At 46.9% G+C, this 16,478-nt stretch overlaps 1 protein-coding gene across 2 annotated transcripts in view; it reads right to left on the bottom strand.

The window, feature by feature from the left end:
* The window catches only part of Glra1 (glycine receptor, alpha 1), an 80,869-nt gene that overhangs the window by 28,896 nt on the left and 35,495 nt on the right, over positions 1–16,478 (bottom strand). For both annotated transcript variants that reach the window (XM_013033800.1, XM_013033799.1), the window contains exons 2-3: positions 14,568–14,695; positions 564–631 (exon numbers count right to left, since the gene is read on the bottom strand). In XM_013033800.1, the coding sequence (XP_012889254.1) occupies positions 564–631; positions 14,568–14,695 (196 nt within the window). The remainder of the gene's footprint in view (positions 1–563; positions 632–14,567; positions 14,696–16,478) is intronic.

The raw sequence follows: 16,478 nt of genomic DNA on the forward strand, positions 1-16,478 counted from the left end.
CCTTCCTTCCTTCTTTCCTCCCTCCCTCTCTCCTTCCTTCCCGCCCTCCATCTCTTCCTTCCTCAATTCTCTCTCTTCCTGCCTTCTTTCTTTCCTTCTTTCCTTCCTTAATTTTGTTTTTTATTTTGTATCCAGTCCTGGGGTTTGAGCCTTGTGCTCTAGCATGGCTTTTTCACTCCAGGCTGGCACTCTACCACTGGAGCCACACCTCCAGTTGCAGCTCTTTACTGGCTAATTAGAGAGACAAGAGTCTCTCAGATTTGTCTTCTCAGGCTGGCTTTGAACCATGATCCTCAGATCTCAGCCTCCTGAGCAGCTAGGATCAATAGGTGGAAGTCACTAGTGCCAGGCTCTGGCTGCCATTTTTAGATGCTCTACTTTGACTCCCTCCCCCTGGCCCCCCCCACCAACAAACCACCACCATAACAATAACCAGAGTCTCCAGGTAGATCTGCTAGAAACACCTGCTTTCCCATCTCCTCAGGGAAAGCCTGAAGAGCTATTTTGAATACAGCAATGTTGCTAGCAGGAGAAAACACCAGCTTGCAGATGGACTCACTCACCATGGTGGTCTCAGCGATGGAACCGAAGCTGTTGATGAAGATATTGCAGCTCACATTCACCGGGGGACCTGGCAATCAAGAAGACAGGCCTGCTTAGCCTCAGGGCCAAGGAGAAAGCCATGTTCTAGCAAGCTGATCTTATGCATGGAGCCCATTGGTGGACAAACACGTCGCTCGCCCTCCTCTGTCCCGCCTCCCAGCATCCGGGATTCCCAGCCTGGGAATTGCCAGACTTATTCCTCTATTCCCAGGCCCAGGGCAAGTACACAGCAGCAGAGACTAAGCAGAGATGTCCTTTCAGGAACACAAAAGGACTCATTATCCAGCCAGATGGCTTCGAATTCCTTCCCCCCAGTCCCACTGGAGTCTGCCTTTCTAATTTGTGTCTTAAAGGATGTATTTATGGCTACAGCATATTTAGAGACCACTTTGGGAGCCCCAAGAAACAGCAAGCTCCTGGCCTTGAACTTCTGAACCAAGAACAACTTCTGCCTGAAAGGGTGATCATGGGGATTGCTAGCAGAGGACCGCAGAGGGAACCTCGGAGAAAGCCCATACGTCTTTGTTAAGTACTTTTGCAGACACTTTTTTCCACTCTCGCTGCCAACAAGGAAGGGGGTAGAGGGAGCAGTTGTTGCTCTGATAGCTTGGGGGTGGTGATTGAAACCCGCTTTCTTCATTTGAGACGATTCATTATGGCAGTTAGAATTTCCAAGCATTAGACAGTTGGCTGGAGTTTGGAACATTTTCCTAGATCATCCTTTCTCCTGCCCCCCCCCACTTCCCCATCTCCCTTGATGCTAGGGCTTGAACTCAAGGCCTAGGTACTGCCCTTGAGCTTTTTGTTCGCTCAAGGCTGGAGCTCTACCACTGGAACCCCAGCTCAGCTTCTGGCTTTTTGGTGGTTGATTGAAGATAAAGAGTCTTTGGGACTTCCCTGCCCAGGTTGGCTTGGAACCGAGATCTTCAGATCTCAGCCTCCTAAGCAGCTAAGATTACAGGCCGGAGCCACAGATGCCTAGCTAAAATTAACGTCATCTCAACATACCTGGGAGAAGGTTGACTGCTAACCTGTATTATTCAGGATGAACCAATAGAGACTCGGAGAGATTAAAGTATTTGTCCATGGCTATCTTGCTATTAAATAGTGGAGCCAGGATTTGGATACAGATTTGTCTAACTTCCAAGGTGGGCATCTCCATGGTTATTACAGAAAAGAGGAAGGAAGAGGCATGTTCAAGGTCATACAGGTGGTGACAAAATCCAGAATCTTGTCTTGGGCTTCCAAGTAAGCCAGCGAAATTTCCAGAATAAAGACCATGGGAGAGAGGCAGAAAACAATAGAGTCCAATTAAGGAAGGTGCTGGAAAATGAGACAGGAAAGAGACCTCAGAAAGGGGCTGACCTTGAGCTGACCTTGGTGGTTGGGCTTAGAGAATAGGTAGTAGTTCTTTTACACTGTAATCTGTTAATTTTTTTTCACAAGTTCCATATCCTTTTTGTTGTTGTTGGTGGTGGTGGTGGTCATGGGGTCTGAACTCTGGGCTTGGGTGCTGTCTCTCAGCTCTTCAGCTCAAGGCTAGCGCTCTACCACTTGCGCCACAGCACCGCTTCCAGCTTTTTTTTTTTCTGCTTATGTGGTGCTGAGGAATCAAACCCAGGGCCTCATGCGTGCAAGGCAAGCACTCTACCACTGAGTCACCTGCCCAGCCTCCCCCCACTCCTTTTTATTTTTTTGTCTGAGATGAAGATTTGAAGTTGGTACCTGCTGCTTTCTGGCTAGGGTCTACCAACTGAGCCACACCTCCAGCTCCTGCAAGTCCAGTTTCTTGTAGCCATGAGGAACTGAGGGAGTCAGTATAGATTCATTGTCTTTACATCACAAATGAGTCTAGAGAATTGTTATTAATTCAGTGGCCTTTTTTGTCTGGTGTGTGTGTGTGTGTGTGTGTGTGTGTGTGTGTTGGTACTGGGGCTTGAATTCAGGGCCTTGAGCTCTTGCTTAGATTTTTTTTTCTCAAGGCTGACACTTTGCCACTTGAGCCACAGCTCCTCTTTGGCTTTTTAGTGGTTGATTGGAAATAACAGTCTTTCTGATTTTGTCTGCTTAGAATGGCTTTGAATCAGGATCTTCAGATTTCAGCCTCCTGGGTAGCTAGGATGATAGGCATGAGCCACAGCACCCAGCAGCTTAGTCTATCTTGAGCAGGTCTTTCTATAGCTGGTTAATTTTTTTCTTTGGGTTAATATTTTCTTTCTCTGAAGCAGAGTGGAAATCTGCCTCATTGTCGTTTCCACTTAAACAAAGGCCTATTTCATTTCTCCCTCATTTAGTCTTAGATTCAGGTTTTTCATTTGACCCTCACACGGTTAAGATGCTATGAAGAATTACTGCCTGTATCTTGCAGCAGTGCACAGTTTCCGCCCAGGCTCTGTGAACATCTCTCGATTGTGACTCTCATATAAATTAGGGCCTGATTTATGTGCGGGAGAGGGCACCCACCAGAAGACCCCATGGGGAAGGTACGGTTCATTGATGTAAATCTGAAATTAAATTATCTCAAGAAAATTACAACCCGCCTGGCATTTGGCAGCGGGGATAATGTATATATGCCATTAAATATTAAAGTTTAATTTTGTGTATGGGTTTGCATTGGGTTGTGTTCGTGATCCATAGAGTTTCAGGAAACACAGAGTGTCAGAGTTAGGAATAGTTCAATTGTGCCAGACCTATTTACAACTCCCGAGACAAAGGGACAACTGGTCTACCACCTTCCCCTGCCTCTGTGTTTAACAGAACAGGCCTGTGGTTCCTTCGTCATTGTCATCTCCGGCTTTAGGAGAGTCAGGAGCAGGCAGATTTCTGTGACTTGCTTTCATTAGGCTGTGATTGATCTGTGATGTTTCTCAAACACTGCAGTGGAGGGGAACAAGGGATCTGATCTGGATGCTTTTTCAGAAGCTCTGTGCTTTGCCTGAGACCTTGGAGAATCAGAGTGGAAGCTGAGAGAGATTCATTCTTGCCCACGAACAAAATCTTTCTCCCCATTCCTATTATTTGCAGGGGGGGGAGGTTCTGGGGAGCTGTCTTTACTTTCAGTCAGGGGAGACCAGAGGGTTAAGAGAAGCCAAAATATTAATTAATTGATTGATTAATTTTTGTGCCAGGCCTGGGGTTTGAACTCAGGTCCCTGAACTTCTTTTACTCAAAGCTAGCTCTCTACCACTTGAGCCACAGCTTCACTTCTGGCACTTTTTTTTTTTTGGCTAATTAGTTGGGGATAAGTATCTCATAGATGTTTTTGTTCAGGCTGGCTTTGAACCACAATCCTCAGATTTCAGCCTCTTGAGTAGCTAGAATTAGAAGGGTGAGCCATGGTATTATTTAATTCTGCATGTTTGGAACCCACGTGCTCCCAGTAAGATTCTCAGTGGAGTATGGGGGTGACTCATTGTTCTAACGCCAGGCCTTGGGAAGTGGAGGAAGGAAGATCTTGAGTTCCAAGCCAATCTGAGCTATATAATGAGACCTCTCAAACAAACACGTCTTCTGCTAAGTAAAGCATTGGAACAGCTGGGTGAGAATGGTCTTTTATTTTCTTGTGTTTGGTCCTGATTTAGAGTCTTACTGTATAGCCCAGGGTGGCCTCACACTGGAGATCCTGCTACCACAGCTGTCCTGAGTGCTGGGATTACAGGTATGTATTACCATGCCCTCCAGTGAAAATTCTTTTTTTTTTTTTTTTTGGGTCCGGTCGTGGGTTTTTTTTTTTTTTTTTTTGGGTCCGGTCGTGGGGCCTGAACTCTGGGCCTGGGTGCTGTCCCTCAGCTCTTCAGCTCAAGGCTAGCATTCTACCACTTGAGCCACAGCACCACTTCCGGCTTTTTTCTTAGGTGGTGCTGAGGAATGGAACCCAGGGCCTCAGGCATGCAAGGCAAGTGCTCTACCACTGAGCCACCTTCCCAGCCCCAGTGAAAATTCTTGATTGCCACATTTGACTTGGGGAGGTTGCTTAGCTGCTTCTAACCCAAGTATATTTGCCTGTTCATTGGTTGGCTCATTCATTGAGGGCTCTCTGTGTGCCAGATCTGGTGGCATGGTCAAAGAGCTAACAGGAAAACCCCTAGGTGCAATGACTTTCCTACCCAGGATGGAGTTCTGAAAGAGCCCATCAGGGGGCACTATAGAGCAGAATTGCAAAACCACTAAGGTTTGTGTCCCATGAGCAAGTTGAACAAGTTTGGTTTGGTCCATGGTAGTTTTAAGAGAGACTGAGTGCCAATTTGGAAGATTTTACATAAGCCTCTAGATTTAAGCCTTATTGAAAGGAGTCATCCTCAGCTGAGAATCCTAGGTTTTCTTTCTTTCTTTCTTTTTTCTTTCTCCTTTTTGTTAGTTGTGGGGCTTGAACACAGGGCCTAGGCACTGTCCCTGAGCTCTTCTGCTCAAGACTAGCACTCTACCACTTGAGCCACAGCGCCACTTCCTATTTTCTGGTGGTTCATTGGAGATAGATGTCTCATGGACTTTCCTGCCCAAGTTGTCTTTGAACTTCGATCCTCAGATCTCAGCCTCCTGAGTAGCTAGGATTATAAGCATGAGCCACAATGCTTAGCCTGGATTTTCTTGTATTTTTTCTTTTTTTCCTCTTTTTGGGGGCCGGAGTGGGGAACAGTCCTGGGGCTTGAACTCAAGGCTTGGGCACTGCCTCTGAGCTTTTTGGCTCAAGGCTAGCATGCCACCATTTGAGCGACAGCCCTACTCCTGCCTTTTGCGGATAGTGAATCAGAAATAAAAGCCTCCTGGACCTTCCTGACTAGGGCTGGCTATGAACCATGATCCTCAGATCACAGCTTCCTGAGTAGCAGGGATTACAGGTATGAGTCACCAGTGCCCAGCTGTATTTTTCTTTATTACCTCCATCCTGCTTCATTCAATACCTTCCTGGCCCTTTGGGATGTCTGAGATTGATGAAGTCCTCAGGGCAGGGTACCATGATAACAAACTCTGTCCTTATTTGTCTGTCCCTGGAGAAGCTAAGGTTATGCTAATGATGATGGAGGATCAGGCCTGGTGAGCAAAGGCTCTGTGTGTGTGTGTGTGTGTGTGTGTGTGTGTGTGTGTGCACATGCAGGTGTGTGCTCAGGCCTGAGGAGTGGCAGGTGACCTAAACATAAATCCAGGCATCTCTCGGTCACTTTCTTAGTTTGGTGGTGAGGGTACTTTGAGAAGGAGGCCTGGAAAACAGGGAGCAGAGTAAGCAAAATAGGAAGCTCCCCGCCCCCCCCCATCACATCTCTTCTTTGCTCTTGGACTTGAGCAACAGAGAGAGAGAGGGCATTTATGATCAAGACCGGTTGTGAGTTCTTGGATATAAAGCTCTGCAAGGGATGCTGGGAGAAAAGCTGCCCATCAGGCTTCTATGAGGCCCTTGATGGCCCCTGTTAGCTGCTGCTCATCACCCATGGCTGGGTGCTGATGCTCACCCCTGTCATCTCAACCACTTAGGAGGCTGAGATCTGAGGATGATGGTTCAAAGCCAACTTGAGCAGAAAAAGTTCGTGAGACTCTTATCTCCAATGAGCCACCAAAAGACCCAGAAGTGGAGCTGTGGCTCAAGTAGTCGAGGACCAAAACAAAAAGCTAAGGGACAATGCTCAGGCTTTGCGTTCAAGCCTTAGGACTCCCCATTCCCCAAATGCTTCAGCCTCCAGAGTCATCATGGAGCACCGAGAACTTTCTCTTCCTGCCATACATATCTACATATAGCGTCCACCTTCCTATAGGGCCCCGGGCAGCTGGGTCAAGACCCTCCCCTGTGGGGAGCCTGAATCTCCTTTTATTCCTCTTGTCTTCATTTCTGTCTGGCCTTGTTGACTTCCATTGGCCTTCTTTCCAACAGACATAGGATACTGTGATTCTGATTTAGATGAGCAAGCTCCAAAAATGATTTGTCGGTCTACAGAAACAGCAGGTGAATTTGAGGTGGATGTTCCTTATGGAAAGCAAATGGATGTAGAACTATCTGGGGGAGAAGTAGAGAGAGGTTTTTCTTATTATTCTCCTCATGGCTTCCTTGTGGGAGAAGGCCTTACAAACTTGATGAAGGGGTGTGTTTTAAATTGCAGGTGTAGACCAGAAAAGGAAACTGAGCCCCTGATATATATATATATATTTATATATATGTATATATAGAGAGATATGTAGCTAAATGGTAGATAGTGTTTATCTCAGATCAGAAAATAAGTTTATGTGAGCTTATTTCCGTCCACCTTCCAGGCCTCCCCTCTGCCTTTGATGTGGGAAAGCAGCAATTGATTAGTAATGTCTGCCTTGGGCAGAGAAAGAGCTCATGGGACTCAGGCTGTGTTACTCAGCATCTGCCTTCGCTACTGCAGTGCCGGCTGCCTGCTTGCTCCTGTAATCTGCGAACCTATTTTTTTTTTTTCCTACGGCTCAGAAAGGCATGTTCTCTGTACCTTTAAAGTTGGGCCTGATCCTGGCATCGTATCCAGAAGTTCTGCCCATCAGCTTATCTAGGAAATCCGAAGGTGACATAGGCTTGGGTGCAGAGCGGGCAGCATCGGCTTCTTTAGAAGCAGCGAGGCTAAGGGGAAAGAGAGAGAGAGAGAGGTTAATGCAGGTCCTTCTCTGGCTCTGATCAAGTCCAGCCTCTTCTTGCCCCTGGAGATCAAGATGAGTCTTATCCCGAGGACTGGTGACAGCAAGGCCCAGGCTAAACTGTTTACCCAGCCCAAATATAATCCAGTGCCGGATCCTGGCAGCCAGCCAGTGTTTGACTGATGCCCAGAAGCGGTTGACTCTTAAGGCTTCATCATCTCCATAGCCCAGGTACTGGTGGCAATGTCTGTAATCCTAGCTATTCAAGAGGCTTGAGATCTGAGGGGGGTCTTTCCTATTCGAAGCCAGCCAGCCCCGGGGAAGAAAAGTAGGGTGAGACTCTTATCATGAAATAACTACAAAACCAACCAACCAGCCAACCAACCCAAAAAGCCAGAAGTGGAGCTGTGACTCAAGTAATGATTGAGCTCTAACTTTACATGAAAAAGCTAAATAAAGACTGCACAGGGGCTGAGTTCAAGCCCCAGGACTGGCGCGCGCACACACACACACACACACACACACACACACACACACACTTTGGACCATACACAGTGGGGAAGTTGAGGCCCAGCTAGTGTAAGGAACCAATGCAGGTCTCAAAGTATATCACTGGTCTCGACCCCTGTCATATATAAGAGTTGGACACCGGTGGCCCACGCCTGTCATCCTAGCTACTCGGGAGGCTAAGGTCTGAGGATTGTGGTTTGAGGCCAGCCTGGGCAGGAAAACCCGTGAGACTCATCGCCAGTGAACCAGCAAAAAGCCAGATGTAGAGGCATGGCTCCAGTGGTAGAGCACCAGCTTAGAGGGGAAAAGTCAAAGGAGAGTGTCCAGTTCAAGCTCCAGAAATAGCACACACACACACACACACACACACACACACACCAAGAGTTGGATGACACCAGCTATTGGAGATCACACTTGGCATGTTCCCTACTCCCTGGGGTTGGGAAATTATTTGTTTGTTTGTTTACTTACTTTTGTCAGTCCTGGGGCTCGAACTAAGGAATTGTGCACTGTCCCTGAGCTTTTTCTTTTTCTTTCTTTTTTGCTTAAGGTTAGTGCCCTACCACTTAAGCTACTGGTGGGCTGGCTTCAAATTGTGATCCTCAGATCTCAGCCTCCTGAGTAGCTAGGATTACAGGCATGAGCTACTAGCGCCTGGCCATCGTCTTTATCTGACATCGGTGGGCATGGTCTTCCTCAGACTTCAAGTTAATCTCCACACAAAGAACACCAGCGCTCCCTCCCTAAACACCCCTTCCAGATCATACTCTGCAGTAGACTCTAGGACATCAATGCAGCCAGTGGCCATAGCTGAGGGCCATCTTGTTCGCATGCCTTTCCCTCTTAGTCTTCATTCACCAGGTCCCACCAAACCACGAACCTCCTTTAAACATGTAGAGACGTGTGTTTGTGTACTGAGAGCCAGGATCAGGGTGGTTTGATGTATTTATTGTTTGCATGTTCTTACTCCTTCATTGCGCCTTCCCCTGTGTCTCAACCTTAACTGGTTGCTCAGTAAACGCCCAGGGAATGAACGAATGAATGGATCACATGCTACTTTCATTGATCAAATGTCCTGGCTGGTAAGAAGTGATCATAAATATTTATACACAGGATTCACAATTGAAAACTCATTAGATGACTACACATAGTACTAGAAATACTGATTCAATCGGGTCTTCCTTTGAAGGCTCAGAAGTTTGTGTACACATGGTAATTAGATGTTTTGTGTGTGTGTGTGTGTGTGTGTGTGTGTGTGTGTACATCAGTCCTGGGGCTTAAACTCAAGGCCTGCGTATTGTCCCTGAGATTTTGTTTTGTTTTGGCTTTAAGGCTAGTGCTCCACCACTTGAGTCACAGCTTTCAACTTTTTGCTGGTTAATGGAAGATAAGACTCTTGTGGACTCTCTTCCCTAGGCTGGCTTCAAATGGTGATCCTCAGATCTCAGCCTCCTGAGTAGCTAGGGTTACAGGTTTGAGCCATCGGCGCTTGCCAAGACAATTTTTAAGACATAGTAAGCACTCGATATGATTGGCTTCTCCTGGTACACATGCTGTGTGTATATGTGTGTATATATGTGTGTGTGTGAGAGAGAGAGACACACGTACACAGAGACAGAGAAATAAAGAGATCAAGAACATGTGAGTGCATATGTACCTATATAGATATATGTGTGTGTTTATGTGTTTGTAGGTGTGTATGTGTTTATGTGTTTGTGAGTGTGTGTGTCTCCCTCTTGTTGCACACAGACACTGTCCCAGCCCTTTCTCTTTCTGACCCTGGCACCAGGCTGCTGGCTCCCTCCTCTTTGTCTTTCTGTGCCAGAAATCCAGATGTTAGCAACAGCTGGCCAGCCACAGCAGCTCTCAGCTGGCATCTTCACTAGGACCAGTCCATGGCTCATCCACAGCTCCCCCCAACTCTACTGCTCCTCCCGCTCTGCCCCTCTCCTAACAAGGCCTGGGGGAGGAGCATTCTCTTCCCCAGGGCAGCACATGATTATTTGCTCTGGGCCCAACGTGCCATTTGGTTCACTTTTAATTTCTTCTGAACATTATCTTTAAGTAGTTGTACCAAGGAGGTGCCATTGGACAAAGTGGTTGATGAATGCAGGGCGCCTTGATCCATGCCACACCCCTTTCAACCCTCTCACCCACCCCTCCTCCCCACCCCACTCCTCCCTCCCTTTTCTTAATTTTGTAGGATATATATACATATATATGATTTTTCGGGCAGCTAGATCTGGGTCAGCCCTTCAACATCTTCACCCCACCCCCTTTTCCGGGCACCCCTTCCCTTATTTTCCCCCAATTCTGCATTCTTGCCTGCATTCTCCTCTCCTCACCCCTTCATTCTTGTACCTCTTTCTCCCCTGGGGTCCTTCCCATTACCCCACCCCACGCAAGTACTCGTACTCCTGGTATTTGTTTTGTTGGGCTTCGACTTTGTCATTCTGAAGAATTATATATGGCGTTTAATACTGTAAAGGGATTGTCCACAGATCTTGGAAGATCTCAGAAAAGTATCTGCATTCATGTCACCTGGTCAGGAGCTCACTGAAAACCCTGGTATGAAGCCAGCGCAGAGAGGTGAAGACTCTAGCCTCAGCACACACAGCAGTGTTAAGGAGCAAGGGATGGGAACTCAGAATTTCAAGCAGAGACTCATGTAAATGGCACAATGTATATAAATGATGAAGAGTATATATGATAGTTGCTATCATAATGATATGTATATATACATATATACACATATGTATGTATGTATGTATGTATGTATATATATATATATATATATGTACACACACACACACACATATTTGTCAGTCATGGGGCTTGAACTCAGGGCCTGGGAGCTGTACCTGAGTTCTTCAGCTCAAGGCGAGTGCTCTACCACTTTGAGCCACAGCACCACTTCTGGTTTTCTGGTGGTTTATTGGAGATAGGAGTCTCATGGAATTTCCTGCCCAAGCTAGCTTTGAACCATGATCCTCAGCTCTCAGCCTCCTGAGTAGATAGGGTTACAGGCACGAGCCACCAGTGTCTGGCTCAAGGCTCTCTTTTGTTTAATTTTTGTTTTTTTCTTTTCTTTGGTTGTGGGTCTTGAACTCTGGACCTGGGAGCTGTCCCTGAGTTCTTCAGCTCAAGGCAAGTGCTCTACCACTTGAGCCACAGCGCCACTTCCAGTTTTCTGGTGGTTAAGTGGAGATAAGAGTCTCATGGACTTTTCCTGCCCAGGCTGGCTTTGAACTGGGATCCCCAGATCTCAGCCTCCTGTGTAGCTAGGATTACAGGTGTGAGCCACCTGGCGCCTGACTAATGCTCTGTTTTTGTAGCTTGTTGCATTCAAAGAAATTAAAACAGGCATCTGATTTTCAGTGACCCTTGACATGCACGGCTTCGAGTACTATACATAAAAATAGAGTAGAAAAGCTGGCTCATACCTGCTACTTGGGAGCTGAGCTCTGGAAAATTGCAGTTCCAAACCAGCCCAGGCCAACAAGTCTGTGAAACTCCATCTCCAATAAAACAGCAAAATGCCATACTGGAGGTGGGATTCAAGTGGTAGAGTGCCAGTTGTGAGCAAAGAAAGTTGAAAGAGAGAGAGAGCTCAAGGCCTAGAATTCAAATGGTGCTGTACCACTTGAGCCACAGTTCCATTTCTGGCTTTTTGGTGGTTCATTGGAGATAAGAGTCTCACAGATTTTCCAGCCCGGGCTGGCTTTGAACTGGGATCCTTAGATTTCAACCTCCTGAGTAGCTAGGATTACAGGCATGAGCCACTGTTGCCTGGCTAGTTTAATTTTTTGATTTCTTTTACAATACTGGCAACCAAGCCCCAGAGTCTTGTACTTGCTGGGCAAGTGTTCTACCATTTGAGTCATGACCCCCCAGACCCCAGAATCCTGTAATTGTGATGCACTCTTAGTTGTGAGTTCTTGCCATTATTTCTTGAGCAATTGGGGTCTTATTCCTTCAGAAATTCACTCCCCACAACCCTGGCTTGTAGTTAAACTCACCCTAGTTTTGAAGGACATTGTATTTCATTACTTGCAAATGGCAAATGAATGAAACTTGCTCTAATAAGATAATAAGATAATCACCAGAGTACAAGGAGAACAACATCAAAAGAGAAAGAGTTTAAAAGGCTGAGTGTTCTGTGTGGGGCCTTTCTATGGCTCAGGCCTCCTTTAAAGATCTCCACTATTTAAAGACACTAAGAGACATATTAACACCGGACTCAGGTGTTCCTTGAGATGGAGAGACTGAAAGAACATTGATTTAATAATAATTCAATGTATTCTATTCTGTTTTTGGTAGGGGATGGCAGGCAGTGGGGGGGGGGCTTGAACTCAAGTCCTCCTGGTTGCTAGGCAACCACTCTATCTCTTGAACCACACCCCCGGTCTTGGCTGTTGAGCATTCAATAGCTTTCCTCAGAGACCTCATTCAAAAGTTACCTAATTGTTTTGTTTTGTTTTTACCTCCCCAATACAATAGCTCAGTTTTAAGGCCAAAATAGCCATTTCCCTCTGCCTGATAATCCTTGTACATTTCCGGCCTATATTTAGACAGTACAATTTGCACAGGATTATTTTAAGCCTTTCCCCCCCACACCTCTAGTCAATCTGGACTCTGGGTGCCTGTGGCAGGGTGGGGGTAGACTTAGGGGGGTGACCAGAGTCCTCAAGAGTCACGTGACCAGAGTCTTGTGTCCACGAACGTTTGGGGAGTGGATCCCCGTGTCTGCGATTTCATGTTTTGTTTTGAGGCCGTGAGCTCCTGGACAGAAAGCAATGGAGAATGAGTTTGAGAACAGAAACACTCCCCGTCATTAGGATTTCCTGGTCTTACAGAAGTATTTGGAACCGAGGCAAATTGTTTTTAGGGCTTAGGGACCGTAACAGGGGATGAGATTTGGGTTTAGACAGATTGGATTGTGTAGTAATTTTCAGAGGAGAGCCACGTCTTCGGGGGCAGATGACTTTGACTGTTGGAATGATGGGCATGGATCATCTTCCTGGTCAGTGGATGGATCATGGGAAAAGCCTTTAGTGAGGCCCTCAGAGGTGACTTCCAATGGTGGAGGCCAGGAAGAGTCCAGGGTTAGAGATCAAAGGAGAAGCTCAAAGCTGGGTGCCGGTGGCTCACACCTGTCATCCTAGCTACTCAGGAGGCTGAGATCTGAGCATCACAGTTCAAAGCCAGCCCGGGCAGGAAAACTTGTGAGACTCTTATCTCCAATAAACCACTAGAAAACTGGAAGTGGTGCTGTGGCTCAAGTGGTAGAGTACTCCCCTTGAGCTGAAGAGCTGAGGGACAGTGCCCAGGCCCAGAGTTCAAGCCCCACGACCGACCAAAACTAATAAATAAATAAATAAATGGAAAGGCTCAGGCAGAATCGTTGAGGGAAATGAGGATAGCAAGCTTGATGAGTCACATCTTCTCTAAAATGGGTAGATTAAGAGAATTGGTGCCTCTGTGTGTGTGTGTGTGTGTGTGTGTGTGTGTGTGTGTGCACATGCAGGTGTGTGCTCAGGCCTGAGGAGTGGCAGGTGACCTAAACATAAATCCAGGCATCTCTCGGTCACTTTCTTAGTTTGGTGGTGAGGGTACTTTGAGAAGGAGGCCTGGAAAACAGGGAGCAGAGTAAGCAAAATAGGAAGCTCCCCGCCCCCCCCCATCACATCTCTTCTTTGCTCTTGGACTTGAGCAACAGAGAGAGAGAGGGCATTTATGATCAAGACCGGTTGTGAGTTCTTGGATATAAAGCTCTGCAAGGGATGCTGGGAGAAAAGCTGCCCATCAGGCTTCTATGAGGCCCTTGATGGCCCCTGTTAGCTGCTGCTCATCACCCATGGCTGGGTGCTGATGCTCACCCCTGTCATCTCAACCACTTAGGAGGCTGAGATCTGAGGATGATGGTTCAAAGCCAACTTGAGCAGAAAAAGTTCGTGAGACTCTTATCTCCAATGAGCCACCAAAAGACCCAGAAGTGGAGCTGTGGCTCAAGTAGTCGAGGACCAAAACAAAAAGCTAAGGGACAATGCTCAGGCTTTGCGTTCAAGCCTTAGGACTCCCCATTCCCCAAATGCTTCAGCCTCCAGAGTCATCATGGAGCACCGAGAACTTTCTCTTCCTGCCATACATATCTACATATAGCGTCCACCTTCCTATAGGGCCCCGGGCAGCTGGGTCAAGACCCTCCCCTGTGGGGAGCCTGAATCTCCTTTTATTCCTCTTGTCTTCATTTCTGTCTGGCCTTGTTGACTTCCATTGGCCTTCTTTCCAACAGACATAGGATACTGTGATTCTGATTTAGATGAGCAAGCTCCAAAAATGATTTGTCGGTCTACAGAAACAGCAGGTGAATTTGAGGTGGATGTTCCTTATGGAAAGCAAATGGATGTAGAACTATCTGGGGGAGAAGTAGAGAGAGGTTTTTCTTATTATTCTCCTCATGGCTTCCTTGTGGGAGAAGGCCTTACAAACTTGATGAAGGGGTGTGTTTTAAATTGCAGGTGTAGACCAGAAAAGGAAACTGAGCCCCTGATATATATATATATATTTATATATATGTATATATAGAGAGATATGTAGCTAAATGGTAGATAGTGTTTATCTCAGATCAGAAAATAAGTTTATGTGAGCTTATTTCCGTCCACCTTCCAGGCCTCCCCTCTGCCTTTGATGTGGGAAAGCAGCAATTGATTAGTAATGTCTGCCTTGGGCAGAGAAAGAGCTCATGGGACTCAGGCTGTGTTACTCAGCATCTGCCTTCGCTACTGCAGTGCCGGCTGCCTGCTTGCTCCTGTAATCTGCGAACCTATTTTTTTTTTTTCCTACGGCTCAGAAAGGCATGTTCTCTGTACCTTTAAAGTTGGGCCTGATCCTGGCATCGTATCCAGAAGTTCTGCCCATCAGCTTATCTAGGAAATCCGAAGGTGACATAGGCTTGGGTGCAGAGCGGGCAGCATCGGCTTCTTTAGAAGCAGCGAGGCTAAGGGGAAAGAGAGAGAGAGAGAGGTTAATGCAGGTCCTTCTCTGGCTCTGATCAAGTCCAGCCTCTTCTTGCCCCTGGAGATCAAGATGAGTCTTATCCCGAGGACTGGTGACAGCAAGGCCCAGGCTAAACTGTTTACCCAGCCCAAATATAATCCAGTGCCGGATCCTGGCAGCCAGCCAGTGTTTGACTGATGCCCAGAAGCGGTTGACTCTTAAGGCTTCATCATCTCCATAGCCCAGGTACTGGTGGCAATGTCTGTAATCCTAGCTATTCAAGAGGCTTGAGATCTGAGGGGGGTCTTTCCTATTCGAAGCCAGCCAGCCCCGGGGAAGAAAAGTAGGGTGAGACTCTTATCATGAAATAACTACAAAACCAACCAACCAGCCAACCAACCCAAAAAGCCAGAAGTGGAGCTGTGACTCAAGTAATGATTGAGCTCTAACTTTACATGAAAAAGCTAAATAAAGACTGCACAGGGGCTGAGTTCAAGCCCCAGGACTGGCGCGCGCACACACACACACACACACACACACACACACACACACACTTTGGACCATACACAGTGGGGAAGTTGAGGCCCAGCTAGTGTAAGGAACCAATGCAGGTCTCAAAGTATATCACTGGTCTCGACCCCTGTCATATATAAGAGTTGGACACCGGTGGCCCACGCCTGTCATCCTAGCTACTCGGGAGGCTAAGGTCTGAGGATTGTGGTTTGAGGCCAGCCTGGGCAGGAAAACCCGTGAGACTCATCGCCAGTGAACCAGCAAAAAGCCAGATGTAGAGGCATGGCTCCAGTGGTAGAGCACCAGCTTAGAGGGGAAAAGTCAAAGGAGAGTGTCCAGTTCAAGCTCCAGAAATAGCACACACACACACACACACACACACACACACACCAAGAGTTGGATGACACCAGCTATTGGAGATCACACTTGGCATGTTCCCTACTCCCTGGGGTTGGGAAATTATTTGTTTGTTTGTTTACTTACTTTTGTCAGTCCTGGGGCTCGAACTAAGGAATTGTGCACTGTCCCTGAGCTTTTTCTTTTTCTTTCTTTTTTGCTTAAGGTTAGTGCCCTACCACTTAAGCTACTGGTGGGCTGGCTTCAAATTGTGATCCTCAGATCTCAGCCTCCTGAGTAGCTAGGATTACAGGCATGAGCTACTAGCGCCTGGCCATCGTCTTTATCTGACATCGGTGGGCATGGTCTTCCTCAGACTTCAAGTTAATCTCCACACAAAGAACACCAGCGCTCCCTCCCTAAACACCCCTTCCAGATCATACTCTGCAGTAGACTCTAGGACATCAATGCAGCCAGTGGCCATAGCTGAGGGCCATCTTGTTCGCATGCCTTTCCCTCTTAGTCTTCATTCACCAGGTCCCACCAAACCACGAACCTCCTTTAAACATGTAGAGACGTGTGTTTGTGTACTGAGAGCCAGGATCAGGGTGGTTTGATGTATTTATTGTTTGCATGTTCTTACTCCTTCATTGCGCCTTCCCCTGTGTCTCAACCTTAACTGGTTGCTCAGTAAACGCCCAGGGAATGAACGAATGAATGGATCACATGCTACTTTCATTGATCAAATGTCCTGGCTGGTAAGAAGTGATCATAAATATTTATACACAGGATTCACAATTGAAAACTCATTAGATGACTACACATAGTACTAGAAATACTGATTCAATCGGGTCTTCCTTTGAAGGCTCAGAAGTTTGTGTACACATGGTAATTAGATGTTTTGTGTGTGTGTGTGTGTGTGTGTGTGTGTGTGT

The sequence above is a fragment of the Dipodomys ordii genome, unplaced genomic scaffold (assembly GCF_000151885.1).
Source record: "Dipodomys ordii isolate 6190 unplaced genomic scaffold, Dord_2.0 Scaffold177, whole genome shotgun sequence".
Classification (NCBI taxonomy): domain Eukaryota; kingdom Metazoa; phylum Chordata; class Mammalia; order Rodentia; family Heteromyidae; genus Dipodomys; species Dipodomys ordii.